General features: G+C 34.5%; 5 protein-coding genes across 13 annotated transcripts; 3 read left to right on the top strand and 2 right to left on the bottom strand.

Annotated features, from left to right (window-relative positions):
* Window positions 1-212: 212 nt before the first annotated feature.
* Window positions 213-3,285, top strand: LOC105423363 (uncharacterized). 6 transcript variants are annotated; one of them, XM_089071086.1, is made up of 7 exons: window positions 252-370; window positions 474-532; window positions 695-862; window positions 935-1,727; window positions 1,819-2,471; window positions 2,720-2,834; window positions 2,934-3,285. In XM_089071086.1, the coding sequence occupies exons 3-7, from the start codon at window positions 733-735 to the stop codon at window positions 3,154-3,156; spliced, it is 1,914 nt and encodes a 637-aa protein (XP_088927212.1). In that variant the 5' UTR covers window positions 252-370; window positions 474-532; window positions 695-732; the 3' UTR covers window positions 3,157-3,285. The 6 variants fall into 6 exon arrangements, with proteins under 6 accessions (XP_011631393.1, XP_088927213.1, XP_011631395.1 ...); XM_011633091.3 differs by lacking the exon at window positions 474-532 and having other exon boundaries at window positions 213-370; XM_089071087.1 differs by lacking the exon at window positions 474-532 and having other exon boundaries at window positions 231-305.
* A 306-nt stretch (window positions 3,286-3,591) lies between these two features.
* LOC105423367 (uncharacterized) lies at window positions 3,592-7,317 on the bottom strand. The gene is made up of 2 exons (XM_011633098.2): window positions 7,176-7,317; window positions 3,592-5,446 (listed from the first exon to the last, which is right to left on the bottom strand). The coding sequence occupies exon 2, from the start codon at window positions 5,417-5,419 to the stop codon at window positions 4,505-4,507; it is 915 nt and encodes a 304-aa protein (XP_011631400.1). The 5' UTR covers window positions 5,420-5,446; window positions 7,176-7,317; the 3' UTR covers window positions 3,592-4,504.
* Window positions 7,318-7,442: 125 nt separating this feature from the next.
* Window positions 7,443-10,442, top strand: Naa40 (N-alpha-acetyltransferase 40). 3 transcript variants are annotated; one of them, XM_011633096.2, is made up of 5 exons: window positions 7,443-7,582; window positions 7,768-7,864; window positions 7,964-8,352; window positions 8,461-8,619; window positions 10,285-10,442. In XM_011633096.2, the coding sequence occupies exons 2-5, from the start codon at window positions 7,859-7,861 to the stop codon at window positions 10,364-10,366; spliced, it is 636 nt and encodes a 211-aa protein (XP_011631398.2). In that variant the 5' UTR covers window positions 7,443-7,582; window positions 7,768-7,858; the 3' UTR covers window positions 10,367-10,442. The 3 variants fall into 3 exon arrangements, with proteins under 3 accessions (XP_011631398.2, XP_011631399.2, XP_088927222.1); XM_011633097.2 differs by having other exon boundaries at window positions 7,538-7,675; XM_089071096.1 differs by lacking the exon at window positions 7,443-7,582 and adding an exon at window positions 7,622-7,665.
* On the bottom strand, window positions 8,340-15,418 carry alpha-Man-IIa (alpha-mannosidase 2). Its single transcript, XM_011633095.3, has 7 exons — window positions 14,763-15,418; window positions 13,053-14,413; window positions 12,632-12,970; window positions 12,226-12,534; window positions 11,502-12,033; window positions 11,230-11,382; window positions 8,340-10,984 (listed from the first exon to the last, which is right to left on the bottom strand). Exons 1-7 carry the CDS (start codon window positions 14,886-14,888, stop codon window positions 10,400-10,402), a joined length of 3,405 nt encoding a protein of 1,134 aa, XP_011631397.2. The 5' UTR covers window positions 14,889-15,418; the 3' UTR covers window positions 8,340-10,399.
* Window positions 15,419-15,758: 340 nt separating this feature from the next.
* LOC105423364 (putative aarF domain-containing protein kinase 2) lies at window positions 15,759-22,079 on the top strand. Of its 2 annotated transcripts, XM_089071089.1 has the most exons (9): window positions 15,759-15,847; window positions 17,352-17,581; window positions 17,687-17,750; window positions 18,200-18,308; window positions 18,714-18,831; window positions 19,160-19,381; window positions 19,573-19,803; window positions 20,307-20,423; window positions 21,390-22,079. In XM_089071089.1, exons 2-9 carry the CDS (start codon window positions 17,396-17,398, stop codon window positions 21,585-21,587), a joined length of 1,245 nt encoding a protein of 414 aa, XP_088927215.1. In that variant the 5' UTR covers window positions 15,759-15,847; window positions 17,352-17,395; the 3' UTR covers window positions 21,588-22,079. The 2 variants fall into 2 exon arrangements, with proteins under 2 accessions (XP_088927215.1, XP_088927216.1); XM_089071090.1 differs by lacking the exons at window positions 15,759-15,847; window positions 19,573-19,803; window positions 20,307-20,423; window positions 21,390-22,079 and adding an exon at window positions 15,864-16,420 and having other exon boundaries at window positions 18,714-19,161.
* The last annotated feature ends 1,417 nt before the right edge of the window (window positions 22,080-23,496 follow it).

Below are 23,496 nucleotides of genomic sequence, written 5' to 3'. Positions count from 1 at the left end.
TTTGGTTCTTTCACCGATTGATTCGCGCGTTTTATTCCGCTGTGGATTTTCGCGCCATCCTAAATTTATTAGATAAATCACGCGACATCGCTAGCGTTTTATGTGTTGTTTCTATGTGTTCGTATATTAGCTGCGTTCAGCAGAAAAAGCAGATCAGTGAGCGTTCGGTGATTTTTCAATATGATTGGTCCTTGCTTTTAGATCTTCGTTGAATCTAAGTGTAAAAACCAATCATAATAAAGAATCAACGCTCTGCAACTGATCTGCTTTCTCTGCTGAACGCAGCCAATGTGTCCGAAGCATGTGTACGCAATTTAAAAATAACAAATTATTATCCAGTTGATCACATATTTTGTCTGTTAATATTATCGTTAGTATTATTCATAATTTTTTAAGATACAAAATAAATGTTAATGATAACAATTCTAAAGTATTTAATATACGAAAGTTTCTAACCTTTCTTCTGTTGAAAGATTATGCACTGGCTGCTATTCACAATTTGCATTTATATTAATATAATAATGTATCTAAGGTAACATTTCACGTTCGCGACAAGTTAAAAAAGCTTATAAATAATTTTATTGGTTTATATTTATCTATTAAACTGGCATTTAAATTTTTTAAAACAAGATCTTTTTTTAATTTTCTTAAGAAATGATATTTTATATAGATAGATATAATTAATGTTTTACAGAACAAGTTTTGCTGCAACATAATTTATTTATCAGTAGGATGAACGGAACTTTGAGAGGATTTCTGCGATTATATCCAATAGTACGCAATTGGACAGTCTTGTCAAATAATATAATATCATTGCAATCAATATGCAAAGTGTCAAGACATTATAGTACTAATTTAATAGGTAATATATATTGAATATTTTTACATATAGTTATAAGCATTTAATTTTAATAAAAAAATATATGTTTTTTAGATCATACACAATTGGAAGATTGTATATCTCCAATAGACAATGTAAAAAACCAAGTATCTATTGATACTAAAATATATCCTATAGAAATATTGAATAAAGCAGCAAGAAATTATACAAGCATGACTCTATGTGAAGCTATTGACACAATATATGTGTTATTTACAGCTACTAAGAACGTAGAGGAAAATCTGCAAGAAACAATCAAAACACATATAGGTTTTGTACGTTTGTGGGGAGTGTTGAACAAAAATGTTAGGTTTATGAAAACAATTCAAATTATTAAGAGTTTGAGAATGGCAATATATTTTAAGCTACCAAACAATTGCATTCTATTTCAATCATTACTGCAAATGATACGTGTGAATGTAAATGAAATATCTCCTCAGGATATAATCAGCATAGTTGTGTTATTAAGAAAAATGGATAGTTCACCATTAAGGGACGCTCTATTAATAGCTTTACCTCTAGTATTTGAAGTACAGGCGCCTACGAAATTAGACACCGATAATATTTATGTGCTGACACGATCGTTACGATTTATTAGCGAGACTAATATCAGCAATCTGGAAGTACAAAATGCAATAATCAAGCCATTATTGAAGTTTGAAAATAATCTGGATGTACACATGGCTTCTTCTATCTTTTATAGTTTGTGTGTTGCAAATTATTTATCTCCAATAGCTCTCGAATTGTTATTTAATGTACAGAAAATTTTAATAAGTGAAATAAAACAATTAAATATCTCGGAAATAATGACAACGATCAATAAACTATCGTTTGCCGTCACAAAACAGTATGTATTTTTAGTTTTTATATTCTATATTAATATTTAGCATGAAAAATGAGATATTGATAATGTGTATATGTTGATATTATTGTTGTAGCAAAGAATATCGATGCAAGTTTTATAATGAAGCATTAATGGATGCTTTAATCAATGCAGCATTGTCTGCAGAGATTTATTTTAATAATGGTATCAATTTGTTGAAACTTATGAATGAATTTAATTATGCACATATACCCTTCCTAGAATATTTAGCAGCAAAATGCTTTGAGCAGCCAAATCTGCTGAAAGGTGCATCATATTTCAAAATATCCATTTTCTTAGAAGGATTAATTAATGCTGATTATAAACCAGTATTTTGGGATACTATACGAGACGCGATATTGGCGAATAAAGTAGAAGACAAAATTTTTAATAACTCTATGATCAAATTTACTCTGCATTTGATTGCATTAGATTGTTATAGCCCGAATTTAATCAGCAAAGTCTTTTCGCAAGTTTCAATGACTGAAACAAGGAAGGATATTCATATGAGAGAGTTACTACTTTTATATCAAAGTGTTAAGACATTGTATCCTATGTATAATGGATCATGGCCGTCACAAGATATACTTGATTATGCTGTAAATATACATAAAACATTACTTAATCCGATATTTCCTACATCTTCCTTAAAGTCAGTATTGGAATTGGCATTGGGTGGCCCTCAATATGTTCACAATGATTTGAGGACAAAACTTGGACATTATATTGGTAAGTTATCAAAGGGCAAATTGGTTCCTTTTATTGTTATTAAAAAACATCTTTGCTTATTAAGTTAAAATCATTTGGGCTAATTTATATAACATAATTTAACAATTAACTTGTTTATCTTTAATAATCTGTTATATTAAAAAAATAATTTAGCGCACTTTTTTCAACTGCAGTTTGCAAATTGAAATCTATCTAAATTTATCTAAATTTCATTTTGTAAATATTTATACTTAAATATTTTGTTTTAGATCACGTTATTGTAATGAGGAAGGGTGGATATCCCATTGCGATTAATACAATTACATCCACTGGAAATAATATAATGTATGTTGAAGATATACAAACTCCAAGCGAAAGTCAAATGTAAGAACACATTTAACATATTAAAATTGATTTTATATAATTCATCTATTGTTTATTATATAAGTTCATCTATTGTTAATTGTTGATTTTTGGTTTTAGGATACTTATTTTCAATTTGCCTGATACAGCATATGCAATTAATTCTCAAAGATTAAAAAGTACATGGTCATTAAAGATAAAGTCCGTAGAAGCATTAGTAAAGACTGAGACAATTGCTATAAATTCTAATTCTTGGATAAAGCTACCTGAATATGAAAGGCTTCCTTATTTGATGCGAGCTATAAGATTAAAATGTGGAGATGATTCATTCTTAGCGAGATAAAACATGTTGTAATCGATTTAAAAAATATTTCATATAGAATTCTGTATTGTATAAACAATTGAAACATGTAATAAAATAATTCGTTATTTGGAGAAAATGGAGAAATAAACATGAAATATATAGATAAAACATTTTATATTTAAGTGTACTACTAAAAATTATAAAGAAAGATAAGTATTTTGCAGTATTTACAATTATTGGCTGCTATTTATTTTAATTATATTTTAATTATAAACTTGCAATATAAGAAATATATACCTTAAAAAATAGAAATATTGTACATATCTAATTAGATAATTGATATAAATTGATTTCGATTTATTATAAATTGATACGATTTTAAATACGATTTTTTTTCTCTTTAGAATCGATTGAGAAAAGGGATATATATTTGACAAGTACATAATTCATCTATATAACAATTTATTCATATGAAATTCATCTATATAACAATTTATTCATATGAAAATATTTATAATATATTAACAATGAAATGTATAATACTGGATTCTATGTCCCATCTATTTGTATATGTATATATACATGTATTATACAATTGACTTCCTATATTCTAAAACATTAACTGTCTTCTATAATTCTTCTTGTGCTGCTTTGCCACTATTGCACATATTCTTATATCATTTTTTCGTGGATTTTTATCTTCACTGGGATAAAGTACGATATTTGATAATATAGATATTTAAATATAGACGTTATGGTTATATTTGATTACTTCTTAATTAAACTTCAACTGTATTAATATTCATAATAGATTCATAGATTCATAATAGATTTCAAATATAAAATTATTTTTTTTAAATTTTAGACTAGAGTAATTTCCTTGACAATGATTGATGACTTATTGAAGTGAGAGAGCGAGCGAAAGACAGCGCCATTTCATTTTATAGCATTAGTGATTGAAAGAAAATCTTAGAATATAGGAAATCGATTGTATATCCAAATAATCAGCATTTTATATATATATATATATATATATAAATTAAGGAAATCTACAAATCTGAATATAATAAAAATATTTTGTACATATATAATATGTTGTAGATATGAGTATATAAATATCTGCAATCATTTAGTCCTTAGGACTTTTACAATAATTAGTCAATTTCGTTATCAATTTCAACAGTCTACACAAGCAGTCGACTATTAAATTGAATTTCCTCGACATAAAATATGCATATAGAAACTACTGTTTGATTAAAAAAAAAACCCATTGCAAGAAGTATGTCACGGCTCCAGAGGAAGCTTTATACGTTAAAAATCTAATTCAATTGTCATAGCACCTACTAGCACCCATTTTATGCACAACTTTGAGATCCCAATATTATTATCATTGATTCAAACCGAATAACTTTAGAGCGTTAAAAGCTGTAGCTAGTGCAACTTGCTCTGGCGTGGTTCGCATAAATGCTGCTACCATTTCCACGATTGCTGGCAAGGCACATGGTTCGTTACGTTGAAAGGTACAGTAACGATGGAGAAATGTCATAGACCGTTCGGTCAGAGCGTCCTTTACATGCACGGGCAATTTACTGGCTCTGGTGTTTGGATACATAAATGGCGCGTCGGTTTCCACTAGGATCTTATCTAACGGCGCTTGTCCTCCCTCCAATAGTTGTCTTACTCCACTGTCGGATTTATCTTTGCACAGATAGCCCGTAATACCTAGATAAAAGCCTTGATCCAAGTAAATCTGCGCCTCCTCCGCGGTACCGATGAAAGAATGAATTAGAACGGGCGGCAGACGATTCTTATACTGGCTAAGTACTTCCAGTACATCTTTTTGCGCGCCTCTCTCATGTATCACTAATGGCTTATTTAACATACAGGCTAATTCTATCTGCTTGTGAAATACGGCACGCTGCGCCTCCGGAGCTGAAAAGTCGCGACTGTAATCCAAACCGCACTCTCCGATCGCGACACATTCTGGATTACTAGCTATGCTCTCCAATTCGCATAGGGTATTCGGCTCTTCCCAAGATTTTGCATCATGTGGATGCACTCCAGCAGTTGAATACAATGTCCCGGGATATATTCTGGTTAGCCTCAATGCCTCTTTGCTGGAGCGAATGCTAGCACCAGTTACCATAATTTTCTGCACCCCGGCATCCTTCGCCCTTTGTATCACACTATCCAAATCCCGACTATACTTCTTATTTGTTAGATTGGCACCCACATCGACTATAATGTAATTTTCATAGCACTGAGTCATAGACGAGGGAACAGCTTTCTCCTCCTCAGCCATTCCTTTAGGCTTCTATGGAACGATATGCTGAAGCAGAAAGATGATAATGAGTATTAATCAACTATTTTATCAATGTGTTGCTTCATATAAAACAGCAGATATATCATCGTTTTGTTACAAAATAAGAACACAGCCAACGTCAGTGGCAATGAGGCGCGATAGACTATTTTTAGAAAGCGCACGCATGCTCTTAAGAAATATAATTTACAGATATAAACTATAAATATAAGTTTAACAGGTCTGCCTTTGTTTTTGTATTTTTAGCTGAACGGATACATTCTTATGAGACATGGGAAAACATAACTATCTAATAGAATATATCATAAATTATATCATTTTCATTATTATTATTATATAACAATATAAATTTCAACAAACATATAAATGCACATATTAATTTTACATGTTTGCTATCAAATCATTACGTATATGTACATCTTTGATCACTGCGCACATAAGATGACTGCTCAACAGATTGCTGATTGATAAATATCAGCGAATAAATTAAAGTCCATGTAACAGTCAATTAAAACACTTATGTTCATTTCTATCAATGATTGTAGATTAATTTTAATTTGGATTAAACTTATTTTTTAATTCCTGTAATTCCTTTCATAGGGCTAATTATAAATATTAGAAATAAATAAAGTTATAATAAGTTAAATCAGGATTTAAAAAATTAATCGACATCAAGGAAGCAGATTGCGAAATTGAATGTCTTCTTATAATATGTTTTCTTCCTATGTTTTCTTTCCTCATCACTGAGCTAACATATCTGTATCACTTTTCATTTATTCTACCACATGGATGTGGTAAATTTTTATTCATTAATACTTTTTTTTCCTAAATTTCAATTTTAATTTGAGAAAAATGCAATTTTTAGCTCTGACTAGTTGTAATTTTTGATGAAATTATGAGTTTTTAAAAATCTTAATTCATCTATATCTAAGGAAATTAAAAGTATAAATCGGTTCAGTATTTTTCACCAAGATATATAGAAACAAAAAAAAAAATACAAGGAGAGCACTTTAAAAGATTTTGTTATTTAACGTTACATTCTTTCTTGATCCGTTTTTTTCTTATCTATTTTAAACAAATAGCATCTCGTGTTTTTAAATTTATTTTCATTAATATATTCATTTATAAACATTTTATTAATAAATCTTAATAACTATTTGCATTTTGTTTTATTACATTTCCTGTTTTCTGTGTACTTTTTTTTTAAAGTTTATCCAAGAAAGGGAATGCCTTCAACCAAAACATTACTGCGTTCTCGATAGCTCTCAATTTATATTATTTTTTATTTTTAATATAAAAAAATGTTTCCTATATACACATAACAAATTGAAAAAAATATTGGAAAAGAAACAATAAAATTTAATATCATAATTGTATAATGACAAAACTTTTTATCTGTTTTCAATCACGAAAAAGAGTTTATTCCAATTAAACATACATCAAAATTCTTTCAGAAACTAAGAAACAACAACTCACACTTTTTTTGAAAAAGACAAAGGTAAATTGGTATTTGCATCCCTCTCAAGTGCAACCTGTCTTAACCTATACACAAAGCAACCAGCTCATCGAAAGCGAAGTGGTATTCGTAGTTTATTCGCGAGGAGAGAAAACGATATAGAATCGACAAAGTTTTCCGAAAGAAAACAAAAAAAAAAAAAAAAAATGAGAAGAGTTCAATTGCCATAGAGAGAGGCGAAGACGAGTGTAAAATTCACGAGTATATAAATCGACTCTCAACCTTGGATGCTGGAGAGGCGATCTGCTCCAATGCTCTCTCTCTCCTCCTTTTGTTAAAGGTTTCCCTCAGTCGCCGCTTATTTTCGTTGGAACGGTATCACGGGAGCACACGCTCATGTCAACGCTGTCACGTAGACGGGCGGAAGAGGATCGTGCAGTTGGGAAGCGATACACTCCGATCCTGCCTAACGGGCCGTCCGTCGCGTTGCGGCGGCGATCGGTCATGATTGGTAGACGATCTTGGATGATCTCCTTTCCGCGACGCTGAAACGGCAGCGTGGGCCGGTCGCACGCGGCAATTCGGAACGACGGATATTGACGTTGCTCCCCGCTGCGAGATACGAAACAATACGAAACGCGGTGCCTCTCCTGCCTGCCGCGACGTCTGCGATTTTTATTATGCGCTAGGTAAATAATGTAACGCACACTCGCATACACGCCTCTGTATAAAAAACGTGGAGAGCCGAGAGAGCGGTTGAACAAGCAGCGACTCTTTGCGACGTATGAAAATATTGTGTGCCTTGGAGAATTTTTATTTTTTTTTTTTTTTAATTATTCTGTTTGATTCATAAAAATCAATTTTTTAACTTCAGGTAGGACGTGCAGCAAAATACTGCGGAGAAAAACGACGTAACCTACACGCGAGTCAAAAAAGGCGGGATATCGGGAATTCGAACGTTAATCATGCAGGTCAGTGTTGTCCAACGGCGTTTAAAGCGCTCGCGTAAATTACTAAAGAAATTTAAATAAGTTGTTTTTTTTTTTTTTAATTTTTTTTTCTTCCTGCAGAAGAAAGCTAGAAAAACGAGACGTCAGCTTTTAGCAGAAAAGGCAGCGACGCAGCAGCAACTTATAAACAAGGCAAATACCCAGGCAAATCCTTTAGAGGCTCTCCAAAAGTTTCACGAATATGTCACAAAGGATAACAAAACGATTAAATTTACTTGCGTCAGGGCAAGGGATGCAACATGGACGTTGCTTTCTTGGATTTTTGATATTATGGAGAGAAACATGAAGGACATGTATGAGCGTTCCAGCTGGGGATGGAACGCAGCTGAAAAACGATCGGAGCTAACGGAAGAAACCGCGTGGTATTTGGTAGCTTCGTACGAAGACAAACATCTTGGCTTTTCACACTTTCGATTTGACGTCGACAATGGTGATGTTGTGTTATATTGGTATGTATATTTCATACAGATTTATATGTATGTACGCGCATAAGCGTGTGTTAAAAATAACATTTCGGTATATGAAAAAATTAAGTATTTACGTGTATGTATACGTAGCTATGAATTACAATTGGAACCATCGGCCAGGCGCAAAGGACTTGGCCGTTTTATGATGTCAGCTCTGGAATCTATGGCATACCAAAACCAGATGCTGAAAGTTGTTTTAACCGTCTTCAAGCACAATCCCTCGGCAATACAATTCTTCTACGCTCTTGGGTAATGAGTGTTTACTATTCTATTACAAATATATAACTATCGCTGTTGTTCTTAATGATATTCCAGCATTAATCAAATAACAGAGAAGGCATTATTCGGTGGATTTGTTCCGAATTTATAAATTCAATATAAAGATTGTTAGACATCCAAGATCTAATCCATCGATGCCTTCTAGTCTGTTCTTTGAAATTTGTCACTTGGCTTATTATATTGATTAATTATCAAATCTTTTTATTACATCGTGCATAAAGCAAGCTTCTTAAAGTCATTTACCTATATACGTATTTTAAGATTCTTTAATGCTTTTTAATGCTTTTTTAGCACGTATACTCAATGCAGTACAAATGTGATATAGTACAAGAGTACATATAAAATTGCTGTGTGTTCCAAGTTTATTTTACACAGTCCATAATTGACTAGTATTAAAGTATTCGTTTTCGACAGAATATTTCTATCGCACTATTTCGTGTCCTCACTCTCGTTAATACTAAATTTAATCATTCAAATCTATACTTTGTGTGCTTTACGATTCAGTCTGATAATGAATCGCACTTAGTGAGCTAAATGTACAGTGAGAGTAATATTACATTCACTCATCCACAATACTCCACAAATACAGTCCTAAAATCTCAGCGACATTCTTATAAAATATTTTTTAACTGAATACACATGTATAAAATACAGGAATTACATTTTTATTTTGCGGACTTTATATGATCAATAATATCAGTGTCAACAAATATTAACAATATTAACAATATATATTATTAATCATATATAGTTAATATTGATAGATTGATGCAGAATATACAGATAACGATCTAGATTTCTTGATTTTTAAATATTATCATTAGTATCATTATATTGTAGGGATATTGATAATAATATCCTGATTATGTGAAGAAAGTACATCAGTATTTTCATCGGTATAGTTTCACAATAATAAATATATCACAGTATATATTTTTAGACTATTTTTATTTTGAGTTTTGACGTTTCTATTCTCTTTTTCTCTAGATTAAATTAGATAATATATATAAAATTAAATTGGAATTTTCAATAATACTGATCATACAAGGTTGTAAAAATATTGATGCATATTGTCAGTATTACTGATTCAATATTATTGACCACACCAAGATCCGCATTATACATGAAATATTGAGTAAATGATGACAAATTACATAGTTATAGTAGCTGGTTTGGTAACGGCGAAACGTGACGTTACACAATACGGTTGTATTTTAAAAAATGCTTTATTTGTCATCATCTATCAAATTCTCAAATACTATCAGTATCGTTAGATATATGTACATAGCTTTAATTAGAAATTCTATAAAATCACAGAAGTCACTATTTCAAACATAAATAATAATAATCATTAATTTAATAAATAACAAAAATAATGACAAAGAATTACAACAAAAAATTTTGACAGATTATTACATGCATTGAGATTAATGAGAATTCTTTACTAATTCTTTTTACGTCTTAAATATACATCATATGTATAATTTTGAAGAGAGTAAATTTCTTGTTACTATAATTGCTATAATTTGATTGTATTTTAATTGCGTATAGTATTTGTTATAGAATATAAATTGTATTAAGCAAGATCATTAAAATCGAAATAATAATAATGTCGTGCACTTAATACTGTTTTAGGTACAAATTAGACAATTCAAATCCACCGGCCTCGGCACATTTGGACTATATTATCTTGAGTAAACAAAATTTATGTGGATAAATAGGAAACAATTATGTTGCGTCTTCTTCCCGATTAGGATTGCGTCTTATGAAATAAAATTGGCAGTATTTGATGCGGACATAAGTTTACAATAGGCGATTTCAAAGATGGTCCGACATTGTGGAATGTAAGAGGTGCTTTACTTATAGTCCAATCTTCCATATCATTGAGGAGCTTCATCAGATCTACCTCTCCTGATTCCGAAACATTGAAGCGTCGCAAGAGGGAATTGTTAAAACAAATGTCCAAAGCTGATTGATGCAACACCATACCGATACCTTTGCCAGCACCCTCAGGAATAGGAAATACTCGGAGACTGATGATGCTTATATCTACTGGAAGATCGTATCGAAGCGGCGAGAAATGAGCGTGCAGATCGAATGGCATAGAATTGTGAGGATGCAGCGCTACAATCGGATGCAGTAAGTCTTCTGAAGCTAAATGACCGCTTAAAGATAATAAACCTGATGGGTGATTTGTCGGTGGTACTGCGAAAGGACAATTCGTCTCTTTTTTTTCCAGAATCAATGTGAACATATGATTTGTCAACAGATTGTCCATTACACCTTGTCCTAATCCTCGATTGTCATCCTGAAGTAATCTTCTGTCTTGCATGATCTATTTATAGAAATTAGATTATATGTGTGTGCATATGCACATATATGTATATAGATACATTTGAAAAAATAAACTGTAATAAAAATTAGATATCTAATTTTAATTTAATATTTTAATGAATTCATTCTTTCATTTAAAGAAAATTAATATTGTCAATTTTTGTTACAGTTTAATTTTTTCATTCAATATATATTTATCAAAATACTAAAAGTTTTTTTGCAAGGCAAGAGTTGATCGATACTTACCTCGAGTTGACCAGTTGTCATAGAGGCTACTCCCAATGGCTGCGCTGTAGTAACTGTTAATCTAACTCCTTTATCCTCTATATATGCACTTGATGCCATTGGATAATAGTTTCCTTGCGTAGGAAGTTTAGGGAATCTCTGCCGACGAATCATCTACAATTTAATTAAATAAAATGTAGATCGTAATTATATCTCAAACAAGAAAATATGACAAGTCTCATTAAAAAATGTTCTAAAATATAAAATTTGTAATGATATATCAGTGTGCTTACATTGAGCCCATTTAAATCCGTGAAAAATTGGTCGCCGGATGCAATATCTGTGTTGAAACGCATTGCAAGTTCATAGTTTTGCGTTTCTGTTATGTCGACTTCGTTAAGTATATGCAATCCGAGTCCGTCGCTGCCAGGAGAATTGAACAGTGTACAAGTATGCCGCACGTGTGGCAATTCGATGAATACTTTTGATAAAATTGGTCCGGTTACTAAATGAACAATTGCTCTGCCATCCATAAATATCACATCTGGTTCCGACTTGTCAGGCAAGAATAAGTAAGCGCCACTTTTATCTTTACCAGAACCTCTGGTACCATATTTTACAAAATCTAGATGCACAGGAATCATGGTATTGCCAACTCGCAAAGCTTTCAACAAACCGGACTTGCCGAAAGAAGCAGATAATTCTGGTCGTTGAGTGATCGAAAATTCTTGTGTATGCGGTAAAATCGTTAGATGATTGAAACCAGGTATCGATGGAAAACTTATGTCTGTGTTGAAGATAGTGACATTAGCCAGATATACGTCCCTATTAAAAAAAAAAAGAAGACATTCATATAAAAATTTTTATATTTTCGTAATGTCTTATATATATCTAATATTTTATAAAGCGATAAGAAAAGTATAAACTTAATAGCCCAATAAAACTTTGCTATTATAGTATACATTGTTATTATAGTATTTTTTGGATCAATTTTTGTATAAAAATCATCATATTTACTTGGTATTTGACGTTTTATGTAATGCATGAACTATGTACGTAGTAATACCAAATCCTGGTACAATAACTAAAAATGATAATTCGTATCTAGCTGAAGACAATGCAGCTGGACCAATCCAAACGGGAGACACTTGGCATTTAACAGTATGTCCTCTTCGATCCGTAACTTTAACGAATGGCGTGGATACAATCAAAGTTTGCATTTTAGTTCTCTGCCTTGGGAGAGGATTGTATAGAATGATTTTTCTGGATGGTTTATCATCTCCAAGATTGAGAATATGCTTCTCACCGACATTTGTATGATGCGATCTTAAAAAAGATTATATGTTGTTTTATCAATAAATATTAAATAAGTATGTATTTGAATTATTGATTATTGTTCATGAATTGTTTTTTTTTTTTGTACCTAATTTCGTCTAATGTGAAGTACACAGCTTCCACATCTGTAGATGATATCTGTGGGGTTCTCAATAAGTGTGCTATAGATTGTTGAAGTACATGAGCTGAATTGTTTAATGCCACTATCATCTTCTGGGCGTAATCTATCACAACATTGTCCCTGGAAGTTCCGGTAACTCCATCGTGATGTTGAAATAGAGAGTGCCACATTCTGGCTTTACTTAAACGTGATGCAAGACTTCCTTCTACCAATTGATCATTGCCTCTAGCCCAAGCTATAGCAGCTAATGCCTCTGCTCCTCTTAGAGAACCCAACAATACACGATCTAATCTTTTATGAAAAGGTCTACACAGATATAAGGATTATATTAGATGATTTATTTAAAAAAGTAGTCATTAGAAGATTGTTTTTCTAAAGAAATTTGTACCTAGAAGTATAATAGCCGCTCCAATAATGATCGTCTCTATCAGAATACGTAAAGAAATCGCCAGATAGAGTAGGAAATTCATTCAAGTTGTGTTTCTCTCGAACTGCCTCAAAATAATCACTCAACGTTCCAAATTGAATTTGGACATTCAAATGTTGATTTTCATTCATATATTTGAAAAGCTTTTGATAATTATCAAATTGAGCTTCCCATTCGGTGAGATGTGTGTATCTGAAGTCATCGCCTAAAGGTGCAAGTACTACATTGGTTTTAAAGAGTTGTGCTTTTTTGCGATACTGATCCAGTAGAAGTAGCGCTCTCTCCGCTACGTTTGCTTTAGTTATGGTTTTCGGCGGAACTTTCCACGGACAATTCAGACCAAAATTTTGCATTCTGTAAAAATCAAATTGACAGCACACTTTCGGATCTGGTCCACACGTATGAGGAACATCGTAGCTATAAAACGGCATAACATGAGTGAACAATTCTGTGGAGCCATCGTTGTCCCATAATTGTCTCCAACGGAATTCAAGATTCTTGTCCTTAGCCAGTCTCTTCTTCACTGAATAATGAACCCTTTGTATCAAGAGATTTTCCAAGCCCGAACCTTTCAAGAGATATGGCATGGTAGGAGAGAGACCAAAAGGATCAATAGCCCAACCTGAATTTGGTGTATAATCTAGATTATATTTCAGCCATTGATGACCCTCGGTCAATTGCGTGAGTTGAGCGATCCAGTGGGATACAGATTCATCTGGCATCACCCATCCACCCGATACGATTTCCAATTGTCCATCGTGTATGAGGCGACGCACTTCATCTCTTATTTCTTTGGATTGATCGTCCCACCAAAGTTTAAAGAACGATATTTCCGCCCAAATGAATTTGCGCCTCCTATCCTCTCCTAACTTGGTCACCATATTGTTCAATATGCTTCTCGTTTGGAACATATAATATTTTTCAAATGTATTTAACCATCCAGGATCATTATGCGAATGAGGTACAACAAAAACTTTTAGTTTTCTGTTAGGATGCCACTGCTTTTCATCATACATAATGTTCCAGCCCTGTTTCCAGACTCCGCCATCTGGATTATCAAATTCTAATTGTTTATACATTTCTAACATCTGTATGTCAACCTCTGGAACTTTTTGGATATTAAAATTACATGTGAGACTTTTCCTTGAACGTGAAATTGTTATGTTGGAACGATTCAAATGACTGATCGGTGAATGTACAACAGGTACAAAATTATCTTTGATTTTTGCCGCTTGCTCCTGTAAAGCATTCATAACTTTATGATGTTTGTCAAAATCCTTCTCTAATTTTGCCAATCTGTTCTCAAAATGCAGCCATTGATTCTGAAAAGAAGAAATAATGTTTACAATTTTTAAAAATATAGATTGCATTTTGATATTCATTGCCAATACTACATATATATATGTTTTATATATATATATATATATATAATTTTCAATGAATATTGGAACACAGCTATAGTGTAAAGAAAAAAATATACTTGAAGATAATCAAAATATGTATATTTTGTTAAAAAATAAAATGTTTTCTCTGAGCATTTTGAATTACATAAAATAATCTGTAGACTTGTCTAAGAGTTTAAAAAAAAAGATTAAATATATAATCTTTTAATTTGAAACAAATGTATTTTTTTAATTTTAAGACAAATTAATATTATACATTACGACTTACACTGCTCATAGAAACTTTAGGACCTTGTGGTAGGAGAGTTAAATCCATCATTAAATAAATCATCACACAGCAGGCAAGAATCAAACCTACTCCGAGAATAGCAATGGTTTTTCTTATTGTCCTCATTGTTGCAAATTGTTTTGTATTAAAAACTTAAGTATAAATCTCACAGTAATCGCAAAAACCAAACTAACGTCTAAAGCTCATATTAGTTTCAGTTGGTAATTCAATATTGACAAAACTAAATGTATTCAATCTTAACCTAATTCTCATCAGTCATAATGAAGGAACTACATGTTAGAAATGAGGCGTATTCTCAATTGTCCATGCTTCAGATCCAACAAGAATATGATTTTTAACTTTCATAAATCCAAATTATTTCACTTCGTTAAGTAATTTGTTCGTAAACTAATGTATTGTCTGCGCTGATCGGTTCACTGTGCAACGAGGTGATTGCTGTCGTTACGTAAACATGTAATACGTAATAAATATTAACTGTTCTTGTTTTTTAATCATGTGGCTCATTTCCGGCTGGCCACGTTGGCAGTGCAACGTTTATTAACAATTTTTAAACGTAACACAGCCGTCAATTCAAACGTCACGAGTACACTTGAATTTCCGCTTTTATCATAGAACAAACACTAAAAACATTGAATCGTAAACTCATATAGAATGTGTTCTGAAATGTGTTAATAATACTTATAAATACTGACAATATCAAAAGCTATATTAGCATTAGCGATTCACCAATCAGGATTACGTATCAAAATTCTACTCGATAGCTAGAGCGGCATTTTTTTTCTGGGCCCCTATTTTATTATTTTATTATTATAATTTTTATTATAATGATTAAAAAGAATACTTAATTATTATTTAAAAATATTATAATTTACAAAAATAAATCATTTGCAGAAAATGAAGAAAAAACAAAATAATGCGATCACTTTTGATTTCTGCAGTTGGCAATCATTAAATTTAATCAATCGATCAAGCTAATCGAGGATGGTGCGAATCGACCTTCTCAGCTTTCGAGTTCGAGTTTTTCGATTCTCGATACGCGAGATGGAGAAAGGAAAAGCGCGCAGGTCAGATTAAAAAGAATCCTTCCTTTTATCGAAGGGGAAGAAAAGAAATTCCGCGCGCAGATTTGCGACATGGACGCGTACGGGAACAGCGTCGCGGATCGCGGAACGTAGCCTTCTCTGCCGCATTTATCTCGGAACAAAACGAAAATTATGAGAGTTGCAAAAATATGTCGTTGCGGCCGAATCTCGCGCGGCTCATCGCGAACATCCGCCGTTGCGGCGACAATGTCCTCGCGCGACGGCGATCGCGTTATCGTCGTCGAGAGAATTGCTCTCACCCGCCGCCGGTAAAGCGTTCCAGCGAGTATCTTAACGAGCGGACCAATCACGATCTCGCCTCGACCGTGCTTTCCCGCAATCCTCGCGCGCAGATCCGCGAGCCGCAAACGATCGGATCCATCGGCGACGACGAGGAGGACGTACAGAAGGGTAGCTTTCTCGTGGAGGCACGAGAAACGATTCTCGTAATAACGAGGATCGCAGTTGTAATTACAGTCATTAACATCCTACTTATCGTGTATCTAATAACACGCCTGACCCACACGAGTTTGTTTCCTCCTATACTGCGAAAAGGTATTCGGCAGGTGAAAACCTTTAACGATTTGCCAGTAAATTCGAGCGGAATATTCCGCTTGCGATTGGATAGATTAATTTTGTCGGCATTTAACTTGATATTCTGTTAGTAGAATGTGACATAATCTAATAATATATTGCCAGTGGGTAGTTTCGTTATCGTTCGAACGAAACGTATCATTAAATGGTTACGAAATGCTCGATTTTTGTAAGTCAGTCTGTCATCACATTTTGTTAACAGATTTTTATTATATTTTTTTGTTGGTATTCTGCTGATGAAATTTATAGTAGATTTTATAAAATCTGTTTTTAATAAATTTGAGTATTTGAGAGATTAAACGAGACTTAAATTTCTACAATGTATCTACAATGTATCGACATATTTCAAGATGCATTATATGGTACTTTTTATTTTTTTATTTTATATATTTATTTCTTGTTTTTTATTTTACTTTATCTTTAAAGATTTGTGAATTATAAAAAAAAATAATTATTCGTAAAAATTATATTATATCTCGAGCATATCAGTTAACAGATGACAATATCTGGCGAATGTCCTATTAATTAATGCTGCAGAACAATTATTTCAATTCATCATCATTATTAATTGTTAATATTAAATTATTTATCACAAATTAATAAATTATTACTGTTATAAGTTAATATTAGTAATACTAATGTCTAGATTATGACTATATGATTTATAATAATATTAATAGTATTATTCTTTATAGTAATAATATTAGTAAATATTTGTAAAATTAATAATAAAGTATGTAGTAAAATTAATATTATAAATATCCTTAGTCTTAAAGTTATCCTTAGTATTAAAGTTATATGCGAATTTTTGCATTTTTCAGTGAACAAAATATGTATAGTGTGTATGTTCACAAGGGCCAATTCAAGCGAGAGGATCTCATTTTTTTCGTAGGTATCGAATTTCTCGGGCCGATTTTCATCAAGTTCGGTCAGTGGATGTCCACACGGCGAGATGTTTTCCCACGGGATATCTGCGACATACTCTCGCAGTTGCAACGGAATGCGACGCCGCACCCTTGGCTATACACGGAGCGTCTACTCGAGGCGACCTACGGTCGTTCCTGGCGGAACTTATTCGTGAGGTTCGACGAGGATCCGATTGGCTCGGGATGCTGCGCACAGGTATGCAGCCGATAGAATAGGACCTAGACTCAAAGAGAAATTGTCGTAGGATTATGTAGCTACGTGTTATTTGCGCAACTTTACATTGCCGAAATCGATGCGCAGGTATACAAAGCGTGGATCGACCTGAGTGTGTTGCAGGATCCTTGGATGTCCCGTTTTGTGGAAAGTAAGCTAGAAAGTTTTTTCACTTCTTCTTCTCTCGTGTGCACATATCACGCGGTAGCGATTTCGCAAAAGATCGCCTTCGTTATCGTTTCGCCTAGAACGACGAAGCGTTCACGTGACAGACATTTAGACCTGTCCGGATAGATTTACATAGCCGCATTAAATATACGCGCAGAGAAATCAGGCTAATCGCAGAAATGAACTTAAAATGAACCAATAAATTATTGAGATACTATTTTTAAAGATCGGCTAATTTCTATTTGTTTGTTAAATGGAGAACGTTTAAACAAAAATAATAGAAATAAAATCTTTTTTTTTGTAATTGTTACTGTATAAGAAAAAAGGATAGAAATTTCATCCTTTGATGTTGCTTTGATGTTGATTTTCATTTTAAATATTTTTGAATTCTGAGCAGACGAGATGAGACTGATATGTATTTCATAATTACAGACAGAGCTATCGATGAAAGCGGTGAATTCACGCCTGTCAATCCTTATGTCAGGAAATTGCAAGCCGTAGCGGTAAAAGTGTTGCATCCCGGAATCAAAGGCCAACTCAAGTACCCTCTCTGAGATATCGCGCAGATAATTTTTAACAGTCTTTCTTGGCAACGTTCAATCACGTCGCCGATAAGAAACATATGGATGATGGAACATGCGTGTTTATACTTGCGTTGCAATTATATCGGGTGTTTCATTACGCACCAACATGCTTAAATTTCCTCTCGATGAAAACGCCGAATTTATTTATCATTGTGACTAAATTTTTAAAAAGCACACTTTACCTGAAATTAATTAAGGAATGCATTAATTAGCGAGAGATCTCTCGTTTTCAATTTTCAAATGTTCCGGGATTCTCGATGCTTGGACGTTCAAACGTAAATTCAATTATCTCGAAAAATCTGCTATGTAACGTTGATACGGCAATAAGGACACCCTGTATATATTCCCCATTTGTTTTTTAGAAGGGACATCGCGATAATGCGCAGCCTTTTCAAATGCGTCACGTATTTCGTTCCGAAATTGCATTGGCTCAGCCTCACGGATTGCATCGACGAATTCGCGCGCATAATAGAAGATCAAGTAACTTTCCATGAACTACTCTTGCATCTACTTGCAATTCAAGAGAAATCTCGTTATAACAAATCGCATCGGAACACAGATTTTTTTCGGGACTGATTGGAACTGGCATAACTCCAACGAGATGTAAGACAAAATCTATCAGTTGCTTTATTCATGAAAATAGAAATTAGAAGGGAATAATTCGAGTAAATAAATAATGGTAACTCGTTTGAATTATGCTGGATTCTGCATGTGATATATATATATATATATATATATGTAGTAAAAGTAGCAAGAAAGAATGCGATAATTTGCGTTAAATTAACTTACGCAATCGATTTTTGCAAAGGTTGACATGCGACTGGAGGCCTCAAATCTCGCAAGATTTTCGGCAAATTTTTCACGGAGGAACAACATTGTATTTCCGTATCCTTATTTATGTCTGACCTGTCGCAGGATACTTGTCGAGAGTTTTCATGAGGGTTTACCGATATCCAATTATCTCGAGCACGACGACGTTGTCTTACAGCGGAAACTCGCCAAGATAGGAATCACAACGATTCTTAAAATGGTCAGCATAAGTAGAACGAATGATTTATTATTATTAAGGTCTATTAAAGCATTATGAGATTTTTCGAAAAAATTGACGTTGAATTTTGAGAACGAGTTCTCAAAGATTTTAAAACGAGATTGATGTGTTTTTCGCAATGTTCTCTTAAATCTCTTGTTCGAGAATGATGATGCATTCGACTTTTGCCGTAGATATTTCAGGACAACTTTATCCATTGTGACTTGCATCCAGGCAACATTCTAGTCGAAAAAGCGATCGTGCCGAAGGCGGGATTATTCAGCATCTTTCGGCAGGTCATTACCCCCGATTACGTGGCGGACGACCCACGCCTGATCATCCTGGACTGCGGGCTAGTGGTATCTCTGAATGATCGCTGCCGACAAAATCTCCGAGACGTTTTTTACTCGGTGCTAATGGGAAACGTAAGCTCGGAGAGATAACGTTTACTTTTTATTGACAGAGATCCTCTTTTCGAGCTTTCTTAATGGGTAACTTAAACCGAACACGTTTATTCTTTTTTCTTTTTTTTTTCTTCCTCACCGAGGTATATTTTCCTTCGGTATTTTAATGGGGGAATGTAAATGCCGAGATAAGACGCCTATTTTTAATTGAAGCGCATCTTTTCCGGTACCCAGTCTCGAAGGAAAAAGGATCGTTGTAAAATATATACGATATATAAAGATACCTGGCTCTACTTGCACGAGAGTAAATTTCGTAAATCTGCAGAGGAAGACAGTTCGATTTAAACTTAAATGCGATAATGTTCCTTGCTACTCTTTTTTTTAAACCTCTTCCACTTAATATATATTTGTAATTGTTTTATGTGCATACCACTTTGATCGACCTCGATGATTATTTTTTGTCGCACGTTTTTTACATTTCTTCGATCGAGCGATTGAAGTTTTACATGAAAATTGTAACACAGGGTGAAATGGCGGCGCAACATATTTTGGAGCACAGCTCACACGTGACACACGATCCGGATGGCTTCAAATGCTCGATGGGGAACATTGTGAAGATTCATCTCTGTAATCCGTTTAACGTTAGTAGGATCACAAGTATTCCCTCGGAAATCTGAACATGTTTCTCACGATCCTCATTTACAGATTCTCGGACCATCGTTCGATCGAATTGAACTGTTATTAATTTTTTAGTCTTATCCGCGTCGCTCTGTGCGTTGCTTCTCGGAAACGATCTCCCGTTTTTATTTTTATGTAAGCGACCGCGCGCATAAACATTGTACGAGATATCGTCGGCATTTCAGTATGGTTATATCGTCGTAGCACGGGGTACATAATAATAACAGCAACGTGTATCAAGCGATCGCGTGATTATATAGCGGGAATTGTCGGATACGCTGTTTAAGATCGCGCGGATTCAATCAAGATCAATCGACCTCCGAGAAATGCACCCACGTGGAAAAGGACGATGCGTCGCTTAATTACGAGGCATATCGCGAGTACGAACATTGAGCACCGGATCTAAAATTCGTCTATTTCTTCGTTTATACATGTCTATTTAAATTTACATAATTAGAAATATTAATAGAAGGAAAAATATTTATATGTTTATGAGTGCTTCTTATTTTAGAATATCAAGTTGACATTAATTTTAGTTGTAACAAATATTGTTACAAATATGATTATTCTAGCTTTGTCTATTTTTATATCATATTGAGTCTAATAACGTCGGTCACCGGTGACCGGCGCGGCACTCGGCGGTTAACACGCGCGAGGGGTGGACTAACCAGTTTTTGATACCGGTATACGTAACGCCGATTAATGGATAATCGTGATTATCGCGAGGCTAAAGATAGGCGCTTTTACTGCCGGAAAAATCCGAGCGTTTGATTCGTTTAATTTTCACTCGCAATCGAAAAGCCGGATTCACAGGGAAATCGGTCGTCGAACAAGCATGACGGCGACTCTGCCGGACGCTTCCTCGTTATAAAAGTTTTCTCGTTCAGAGAGATAATTACTATACGCACGATCGTCTCGGGTATTCGCAGGTGAACGTGAGTACCGTTGTGTCGGAATTATTCTCCGCGATGGTCCGTCACGGCGTCAAGCAGGACGGATCCTTCAGCAGCGTGATTCTCAGTATGCTCGTGATCGAGGGACTCGGCCGTTCCTTGGATCCTGGCATCAACATTTTTACGGAGATCTTGCCCTACGTCCTCAGCAGCGCCATGTACAACAAAAGATAAGATAAAGATAAAACTTGAACGACGAAAGTTAACTCTCGGAATATGACTGTACGTATTTTAAATTTCAATACACGTAATTGAAAAAAAAGATATCCCTCGTTGTTTTGTAATGCGAATATATAAATATTTTCCGTGTTGCTTAGTAAAATTGAACGGGTACGATATGCTTCCGGAATGAGAGGAACCTCGGACGAATTCCAGCTTTAATAACGCCGCGGTCAAGAGAGGAAGAAGAGAAAGGGAAGGGAAACGAGGAGAGGATTCCCATTTTTAAAACGAATCACCGCGCCGTGTAATCGCATCCGACAGAATTCCGGCGAGTGACCAGTTGTGCGTGATCGCTTCCTGGTTGGTCGGCCAGGTCTCTTTGGTCGGCATACACCTCGTGTACACCTGTGTGTTTGTTCCCCCTCCCCCCTCCCTGTGTCCGCAGACGCGAATTTACCGCTCGGCGGATGGGAACCGGACCACTATTAATCGAAAAGCTGAACCTTTTCCCTTCTTCCTTCTTTCTCGTTTTTTTTTTCTTTTACAAAAACCACGAGTGATTTAAGAAGTTATGAGTAAGGCATACACTCTGGGCGAAGTCCGCATACTTGAAGAGCAACTTCTTAAGAAATTGTTGACCCCGCGTATCCAGAAAAATATCGACATCATATCCCACGCTCGACTATCAGTTTATTTATGAAGCAGAAAAAAAGTAAGCACCTCCTTAAATGCGAGAATTGAAGATAGATCATTTCCCATTTTTTTCTTACACCTCGCGCATATTCATGTTCTCCAGTATTCTCCATTTTATACGTACTCCATTCTTTATTCATGTATTCTTTACCGTTTCTTTATCTTAATTTTTATTCGAAGGCCGAGGCCAAGAACTTCATTAAATCGGTAGTTGCGTGATACAGTAGCAGTTGCTTGTTATTTTTGAAATTTCTTGGTTCTTCGTTTTGATATATTCTATTTATAGACAAAAAAAAAAGAAATTCTTGAAAATTTATCGAATGTGTATATGCGTGTTTGAGGTGATTCTTACATAAGATGTCAAGTGAGATATAATCTTGTATCTTCTTTCTTTCTCAAAAATGTGGCGATAGAAAGACGTGTCGTCACGCGCGCGCTTATGGACGGGTAATTAAAATTCCAAGCAACGTGGTACGAGAAAATTAAATGTGATTTCGTCGCGATGAAGTAGAAGGCCAAGCGAAGGTCAGATTCAGATTTGGTCCGATTAGTTGCGCGATCATAAGAAATAGACCAATCGCTTTTAGTACGGTCGGCTCTCCGTCTTTCTTTCGCATCTGTCGTTTCGTTCGACAACAAATCCCGAACCTACGTCCTTTCCCATAAAAGAAATAGGTTTCCTTTTGCCCCATAGAATTCAAAACGGAACGCGATAATTAGACGCTGTTAAGCAACGCACTCTTGGGGCAACTTCGAAAACCAGTTATTTTTTTTCTTCCTTTTTAGCAACGGACCCGCCTTTTCAGACAGACATCACGTTCCACATCCCACAATAGAGTACGAATTCGAGAAAAAGGATATTCACATGCGCGATAAATATATCCTCCTCGAGGATCTTGGAATATCCCTTTTCGACTGTTATTATATGTGAAGTGTCACGTCCGCCCTGTTATCGCGAATGACATTTTTTTGGTAATTTTAGATACCGCAACAAACATCTATCCTGCAAAATATCACGTGTCGCACGACAGATTCCCGCGGGGAGAGCCTCCGTCTCGCCGTGACTTTTTCGGGATCCCGAATCGTGAACGGTCACGTTTTCGCCGCTTCACGTGAGACACGCACGCGGCTGTCGCGGTTTATTTATGCGTGCGATTATTTCGCGCTGTAGGAACAGATGTTTGCGCGTATGCAGGGTGTGGTGGACCTACCGGGTGTCTTCTCGGCT

The sequence above is a fragment of the Pogonomyrmex barbatus genome, unplaced genomic scaffold (genome assembly GCF_055798465.1).
Source record: "Pogonomyrmex barbatus isolate J1 unplaced genomic scaffold, ASM5579846v1 scaffold11, whole genome shotgun sequence".
Classification (NCBI taxonomy): domain Eukaryota; kingdom Metazoa; phylum Arthropoda; class Insecta; order Hymenoptera; family Formicidae; genus Pogonomyrmex; species Pogonomyrmex barbatus.
This window is presented reverse-complemented; position numbering and strand designations above follow the sequence as displayed.

Excerpts from the sequence above, each read along its gene's own strand:
- LOC105423363 (XM_011633089.2), top strand. The coding sequence starts at position 477 with ATGCACTGGCTGCTATTCACAATTTGCATTTATATTAATATAATAATG. Across the intron at positions 863-934 it reads TTATAGTACTAATTTAATAG|ATCATACACAATTGGAAGAT; the intron begins GTAATATATATT and ends TATGTTTTTTAG. Across the intron at positions 1,728-1,818 it reads TCGTTTGCCGTCACAAAACA|CAAAGAATATCGATGCAAGT; the intron begins GTATGTATTTTT and ends TTATTGTTGTAG.
- LOC105423367 (XM_011633098.2), bottom strand. The coding sequence starts at position 5,419 with ATGGCTGAGGAGGAGAAAGCTGTTCCCTCGTCTATGACTCAGTGCTAT.
- Naa40 (XM_011633096.2), top strand. Across the intron at positions 8,353-8,460 it reads GGTGATGTTGTGTTATATTG|CTATGAATTACAATTGGAAC; the intron begins GTATGTATATTT and ends ATGTATACGTAG. Across the intron at positions 8,620-10,284 it reads CAATTCTTCTACGCTCTTGG|GTACAAATTAGACAATTCAA; the intron begins GTAATGAGTGTT and ends ATACTGTTTTAG.
- alpha-Man-IIa (XM_011633095.3), bottom strand. The coding sequence starts at position 14,888 with ATGAGGACAATAAGAAAAACCATTGCTATTCTCGGAGTAGGTTTGATT. Across the intron at positions 12,971-13,052 it reads AGCGGCTATTATACTTCTAG|ACCTTTTCATAAAAGATTAG; the intron begins GTACAAATTTCT and ends ATATCTGTGTAG. Across the intron at positions 12,535-12,631 it reads TTCACATTAGACGAAATTAG|ATCGCATCATACAAATGTCG; the intron begins GTACAAAAAAAA and ends ATCTTTTTTAAG.
- LOC105423364 (XM_089071089.1), top strand. The coding sequence starts at position 17,396 with ATGTCCACACGGCGAGATGTTTTCCCACGGGATATCTGCGACATACTC. Across the intron at positions 17,751-18,199 it reads GATGTCCCGTTTTGTGGAAA|ACAGAGCTATCGATGAAAGC; the intron begins GTAAGCTAGAAA and ends TCATAATTACAG. Across the intron at positions 19,804-20,306 it reads ACTCGGTGCTAATGGGAAAC|GGTGAAATGGCGGCGCAACA; the intron begins GTAAGCTCGGAG and ends ATTGTAACACAG.